This window comes from Etheostoma cragini, chromosome 20 (genome assembly GCF_013103735.1).
Source record: "Etheostoma cragini isolate CJK2018 chromosome 20, CSU_Ecrag_1.0, whole genome shotgun sequence".
Taxonomy (NCBI): Eukaryota; Metazoa; Chordata; class Actinopteri; order Perciformes; family Percidae; genus Etheostoma; species Etheostoma cragini.
Window position 1 is genome coordinate 17,776,309 of NC_048426.1, and position 7,551 is coordinate 17,783,859.

Consider the following 7,551-nt stretch of genomic DNA (forward strand, 5'->3'; position numbering starts at 1 on the left):
CATAAAAGCATAGTAAAATAGACTAAGATAGGGTCGGTTGACCACCCCAAAAAAACAGAAGCCAAATCCTGGAATATGATGGTCACATAAATATGAGTGACGAGCAGTTCTATGCCTGTGAGAAGGCTTTTTGTTGAAGCAAACAGGCCACAGGAATTAACAGTTTGGACTCTAAACTGGTAATTCCTGTGGCCTGTTTACCCTCTAAACCTTAGAGAGTAAGCAGACATAAGGCCGGTATGGGAAAAGTCTCGTTATTTGTATACGGGAACACACATCCCTGGGCAAGCTCCTGTGGATGCATGCGGGTAGATTTGGACTGTAAGCTGCTCTCCTGTAGGATACACAGCGTTCATTAACGTGCATGATCAGATCTCTGATTTCCATCATGGCAGGTATCATTTACAAGTGAGATAGCATCAGCGGAGGCGCCCTGTCTGTGGACGTGTTACACCTGAGTCAATAAATTACTTCTCCCAGTAGGTAGTGGTGTAATGAACCCTTAGGTTCAAATGTTATGCAAAAACTTCGATTATTCACTTATTATATGATAAAAATGTAGGCTATTTTACAACACTTACAGAAAACGACATGGCACTGATCGAACTTCCGTTCAGATAAAGTTATCTTTCTCTTCCTTCCAGTTGGAAAACAGACAACAATTGGTATACCCCTTCAAGACATTACCAAAACTCATTTTTTTGAAGTTAGGGAGCCGTTACTTTATCAGAGAAACTTACATTTCCTGTATTTTAAGCTGATACCATCAACACCTAACTTCCATAATTTAGACATTAACCAGCGCAATGAACCAAACAATAAACTTCGTGCCCTTCGTGGATCTCTAATGAAACATATAAACTAGGAACACATGGCATTTAAAACAGCCTTTATTTTTTTATATTTACAATGAAATTATAAAAATATATAATTAAAGCTTTTGCAAATATTTTACATTTAGACAATTTACCTCTTTGTTCACATAGATGAGTCACTGTAGAATCGGGATCATGGCCACAAATTATGATAACATAAAAATGGCGGATTACAGAGTAGCCCTTTGTTTTTGTTTTATAATTAAACATCAATGACAGAGTGGACTGACAAATATTATGTATTTAAAAATAAAAACTGTAGTCTCCATAAGGGAATATACAGTCTGGCAACAGGAAGTATTTCAAAAAATTGGGAGGGGAAACACCGATACATCCATGCAAGCTTACATTCATATGGCCATAAGGCCGATAAAGCTATAGGCCACTGTATTCATAACGAATGTGACTAGGTCTGTGTTTGTCTGTAAGCTGCAACTCGGAGAATGGAGCCGTTATTGTTCCGACTTACTGTTGGAGTTGTTGAAAAGAGTTCAGTTAAATGGGTTTGGTAATTAAGGTGGTTGTAAGTCCCGGTTATGATGATGAGGTAGGGAGACTGAGTCCATGCACGCTGTTCAAGTCTTCATGTTGCTGCTGCTGCTGCTTACTCAGGGGAGTGGGCGGTTTTCTGTCTCCTACACAACACAAACAAGAAGTCGAGTTCACCTGTGCACGCCATGTCAAGTCAAATTATTATTTACACCTTGCTATAAATACAATAAAATAAAGTTATTTCGACGATAATTTAGAGCAGATCTCAAACGATCAGCCTATTCAGAAATGGACAAACAAGCAATTCAATTCAATTCAATTTTATTTAGAGTATCAATTCATAACGAGAGTTATCTCAAGACACTTTACAGATAGAGTAGGTCTAGACCACACTCCAAAATTTACAAGGACCCAACAGTTCTAGTAGTTTCCTCTAAAGCAGTCTCTTTAACAGTGAATGAAAGCTTCTCTTCCATTTGATGTGTGTAAAAATGTCCCCGGACCACCTTGTAGGCCAATTCTGGAAGGTCAAAATTTAATTATTTACGTGTAATTACGTTTCATTTGGGATTTGGTAAATGTTTACACTCGTAGCAGTCGTTGTTTATTGTGTGCGTGAGAAAGGCACGGTGGAGGGAGAGAGACTGTACGCTCCTCTGCGGACATAAAGACTATAAAATAGGACTATATTAATATACATTTTGCACTGTACAAAATACATTAAAATATAAAATAACTTTATCCCAAAGAGACCTTTTTTTCACATCTTTCACCAGTTTTCCCATTAAAGTGCTGCCAGTCTTACTCAGTCTCGCTCCGTACCTTCTCGGGCCTGATGCTTGAAGGTCATCGGCGAGTGGATCTCCCCTGCATGCATGCCCATCCCGCCGCCTGGGTGGGACAGGGTCGGGCTCTGCGTCTGCCAGTGGTGGTGACCCGGGGCTACGTATCCGCCCGCTGCTCCACTGTACACCCCGTACTGGTTGGTGGGGGAGTAAGCACACGCCGAGACATAACTGGACAGCGTCGAGGAAGGCTGCAGGCGAACAGAGAAGACACAGACAAAATAAGCGCGACGAAACCCCAAACGCACAGCGCTTCTAAATGGATGTGACAGTGACGTGTGGCCTCCAGCAGTGCTTCACAAAGACTGTGTCTGAGTAGGTTAGGGGCATATAGTGCATTCACTATAATTTAATTCTCCATAAATAAGACTAATTAGAGTATGTTTACACGGATGGATTCCGTCTGTCTGTCTCAGTCCTTAAACAGAACATTTAATCAACAGTAACAAAACCCCCTCGAGTCTCAGGGCTAGAATCTTATCAAGCAGAGTTCTGTGGCCTTATGTGACTCGGTCTGAGGGTCCCCAGATATGGAAACTTTTCACAACTCTGCCACAGACCTTTGTGGCGAGAGCTGTTATTTAGAGGCCTCTTCCCATTTTGGCACTAAACATGTATCCTACCAAGAAAAGGTTGCAATTTTAGCGATGCAGAGTGAACAGAGTTGGTGTAGAAACGTTACAGGTGGTACACATGTTGAGATATGTTCTTACCTGAGCGTATTTTATGTCGGCGTCTATGGCTGATTTGTCAATTCCGTTGACCGAGTGAGCAGCGGGGAAAGCTGCTCTGTTGACGCTACTCCAGTCCTCCATTTTTGGTGGATATCCCTCCGCCCCAGCAATGGCTGATTTAAAAAAAAATAAAAAATACAGTAAGTTCATGTCAAAGATGTAGAAAACGTAAAAATGCTTTAAGCAACGCAGTCCTTTTTAGCTTTATAATTAATGATATAAATTATAGACATATTTAATGTGCATTACGCATGAGCCTTTCTAAGCAATAAAACACATTTAATTTTCAAAACAGCAGGCCTATCTAAAGTTGTAAAATGTAAAATTTTGAAGTTAGGGTAAATCGATCAACAATTATAAAATAAAATATCAAAATTAATTTAATCACCAAGTGCGTAGTTGTTTGTGTTACGTGTGTATTATAAAATAGCCCTGGGTCTGTGACAAAATACCCAGACAAATACAAAACAGAACAAAAAAAAAAACGATAAAGTTAAAAGTTAACATTTTATTACCTATTATAAATATTATTTTCTTATTTAAACATGTATATTAATACAAATGTAGGCTTATCATTTAAAACCTTGTTATGTTTGCGTAAAAGAAGCAACATCCTCGTAAAAATAGGTTTACAGCATTGAGCTACTTCTATCAGGAAAAAAGAGTTAAAAATATTTAATTTCGCACACATTTTGTTTAAATGACGTTGGACCTTAGGGCCCTAAGGGCCACGCGACTAAACACTCGATAAAAACAGACCAAAGGACCAGAAAGGCAAATAATTAATGGCTGTAACGACTAATTGAGGGATTAGAAGGGATATTGCAGGTCAGCAAGGTGTTTGCAAATGCATCATCCATGAAAAGGCCTTTTGAGAGTGGCCTTATTCTTTCTGGCTGAATGGTGAAAACGGAGGCCAAACTTCTAATGGACACATTGTCCTGGCTGTTGCCTGAACCGGTTGTACGGAATGCTATGGCGATTCATCATGTGGAATAACAAACTGATAACCAGCTGCACAGGTTTATTAAGCTCTGATGTGAGGACAGTGACAGCTAAAAGCTTCTGGCACAGAAACGCACAGGCCTACGATTTCTCCCAGAGCAGAAAGTGCTTGTTTTCCTCACCTGCAGGATCCATGAAGGCTCGTATACCGAGGATGTTGCTGACGGTGTGTGCAGAAGGCCAGCCCCTGGATATGCTCATATGTCCAGCCGTCATCGGTACTCCAGGAGGGCTGCCCATTTTAGTGCCAGTGGGGGACATGGTGTTGGGGTAGGAATAGGGGTATATGTGGTTGTAGGAGAGCCCGACCTGCGCGGAGGCTTGCTTACTGCTCTCATATTGGTTGGGCTGGGAGAGATTTCCAATTTTGTTGCGTAAAATCCTGCTGATTGAGCTAACCGACGGCACATTGTACTTGTCACAAACTCCATCTGCCAAAAGCCTGTCCCGGATCTCCCAGGCAAAGATCCCGGGGTCGCCTTGTTTGTATTCCCTGATATTTTTCACCACGTTAGGCGTCGTGACCCGTGGTTTGCTTCCACCGATGGCACCGGGTAAGATGGAGCCCGTCTCGTTGTACCTCGCCAAAATCTTGCTCACGCAGCCGTGGGAGACTCGGAGTTGCCGGCTTATATCGCAGGGTCTGATTCCGAGCTGAGCCAGCTCCACTATTCTTAACCGTATGGCATTGGGCAGTGGTCTCCCATTGACGAACACGCCGCCTAACTGGTTCACCTCTCCATAGTTTTGCTCTGCAGGAGAATAGAGAGACACAAGTCACATTTTTACATTGCATGAATGCATTTCGAACATAGAGGCTATAGAAAATAAAACATAATATCCTCATGTTGCCATTGAGATTCACATATTCTGCCACAAAATATAATTTCATAAAACTATTATATGTATTTGTAATTTAGAAACAACTTTAAAAGCCTGCTTCAGTTTGACACAGATCAGCTTGTATAACATGTGTCAGCCTACACAGAGTGGTAAACTCTAGTTGGTACCCGCTATTTTGCAACTTAAAAAAAGGTGTGTAATTATTTCTGGCTGAGTTTCCCTTCCACTTTCCCTGCGTACACAACAAAAACACAGCATCAAAAATGGCGAGCTTGAGGAATTGACCCTCGAAAGCTCTTCAAAGACATACTTGGCATAATTGGTGGTGTGACTTCATTTAAGATGTAAAGCTTTAAACAATGCCTGCTGAACAGCTGGAAAAATTCCACCATGAAACCAACATGACAAGCTCTCGTCAAAAGACACTCTTCATTTGCGCTTTATCTGAACTTGAAGAAGAAGAAGAAAAAAAGACAATGCTTATTTCTGCCCTTACGCAGGCGTGGTGCGCCTGGATACGCTTCCATAAGCTCCCTGCCAGTGAAGCATGCCGATGGTAACACGGGCTTACCCATTTGCCTATATTTTTCGAGTTGCCGGGAAATATAGGTGTCCCTTCAAATGGCTGAATGTGTCCCAGCGAAGGCAGCGAAGAAAGGAGAACGGGAGGAATGAGCCCCAGAAAAGGAAAGATAGACCTCTTAAAATCTCCACCGAGTGCAACGCGCCCCCTTCTCTTTTTGGAAACAAGTGACTTCAAGGTACACTGGCACCAAAGTGATCTTCATCCGATAAAAGCAAATTGGAGTTATCCTGGAGAGTCCGCCGTTTGCTGGAATTAATTTGACGCGTTCTCCACGTCAATCGTTGCTGTTATACGACGAGCCTCTGCTTAGGTTTCATTGGTCGTCCTGTGCAGGGAAATCTGTCAGCCAATGCAAACCCCATCCGGTTGGGGCCGTGCAGCCTCCTTGAATATTTTGCATATGGGAAGTGGCAGAAGGGAAAGCGTTTCATCCAACATGCAGCCTTCTGGTAAGGACTTATACATCATCAGAGATATATAGCCTACACTGGGATGACAGTGGAGCGTAAACCTTCCTGCACTGGTCACCAGTGTTTTATATTGGTAATATAGCCTACAGTATGTGCATCAGAGGGAGTGCATGTTTGATATAACAAATAACATCAATACACCTGGAAGTTTGCCTGTGGATGAGACTGGCATGTTGGCATTATGTTTATATTGGCCATTTGTGGCTATTTTAATTAAATCGTTTTAATACTCCATAAATAACATAGGATATATATTTGTCCGCATAGTGGTTTATGGATTAACTATGTAACGGCGCAGGTTTGGACAAAGTTAAGGCATCGAGTCATTTTGACCATCAGAGCAGAAGTTGCTCACAAGCAGCATGGGTATTTTTTTATAAGCCAGTGTTGGAGCATCAAACATGAGAAAGGGCTCATGTAATCGATATCTCTGTAGATTGCAGAGCTCCCAGACTATGGTAGAGACTTACATTATCACAGCGTGTTTTCGGAGTTTCCTGTGGAAGTTTAGAAGGTATCGTTTATAAGCTCGCAAAACGTTACTTGTAAAACTTAACAGTCGACCCAATGGTACCAAGGTGCAGTGTCCTGATCCCACCACCACCACCCCGCTCCTCTCTGTCTCCTGGCCACTTCACCGCCCAGATCCACGAGCAGGACACATGGAAAGCATCAGGTGGGGTCAGGGAAGCTGGGTGATGGAGACGCTAGTCGTGGACCCTTTTTTACATCTGGCTGTGAAGTTAATTCATATCTCATATTTGTGTGATGTAATCTTTTTGAATGCATGTAGCCGAGTGGTGGCACACCAGAGGAAACGTAATCTGTTGTTGAATATGAGGGATGGTTTTAATGAGTTGTATTTTAGGTCTGTGTCTCGATCCGTCTGGGTCCCTGTCTCACTCACTCCCTGTCGGTCTGTCTTTCTGTCCTTTCTCCATTGCTTTGCTGGCAGGACTCCCCTCGTGTGGACAACGTAGGAATTGCATGTTTCAATAGAAAATAAATGACATGTTTTGACATGCTGAATAAGTCAGCCGCTGTTCCGTGTGACGTCCTGAAACTACAGGCTTGTCTCGCAGGCCAGATCATCCTTTATGCTCTCAAATGTCCTTTTATGTGGTTTTTACGTCGAATGGTTTAGCGTTATGTTTTGTTGTTTGTTCAGTTCAGTGGGATTATTAATAGTCCACAAACAGACGCTGGGCTCCCACGTGAGACGTTTCTTCCGAATCGCTTTTAGATCAGACAGGAGTGAAGTCATCCGATCGACACCTGACGCCCGCAAAGTGCGACGACCCCCGTCGGTAAATATTGATGTTGGTTTTAAGTGTCATCAAAGGATTCACTTCCTCAAGTGGGCTTTGTCTTTAAAGTTTTAATGCGAATTTAAAATTTTATTAGTAATTTATCTAAAAGGGTTAGTGTGTGTGTGTGTGTGTGTGTGTGTGTGTGCTGTGCGTTGAGGTTATTGCTAGAAGATTATTTTCGTGATGTTTCAAGTGAATTTATGCACTGATTTGTCACGTGCTTTGCTACCTGAACAACAAACTAGGCTTGTGATGCATCAAGTCTCAATTATTACAAATTGTGTGTAGTACTTTGTAGCTTAGCATCTCATTAAGTAAACACCATAATCATGCTCAGATTAATGTAACTTTTCCCTTTCAACAAAACTGAATCTGTGTATATTTTTCTGTC

The 7,551-nt window shown here is 42.0% G+C and overlaps 1 protein-coding gene across 1 annotated transcript; it reads right to left on the minus strand.

The window, feature by feature from the left end:
• Positions 1 to 874: 874 nt before the first annotated feature.
• pax1a (paired box 1a) lies at positions 875 to 5,670 on the minus strand. Its single transcript, XM_034859040.1, has 5 exons — positions 5,366 to 5,670; positions 4,074 to 4,703; positions 2,926 to 3,059; positions 2,190 to 2,403; positions 875 to 1,510 (listed from the first exon to the last, which is right to left on the minus strand). Exons 1-5 carry the CDS (start codon positions 5,367 to 5,369, stop codon positions 1,410 to 1,412), a joined length of 1,083 nt encoding a protein of 360 aa, XP_034714931.1. The 5' UTR covers positions 5,370 to 5,670; the 3' UTR covers positions 875 to 1,409.
• Positions 5,671 to 7,551: the final 1,881 nt, after the last annotated feature.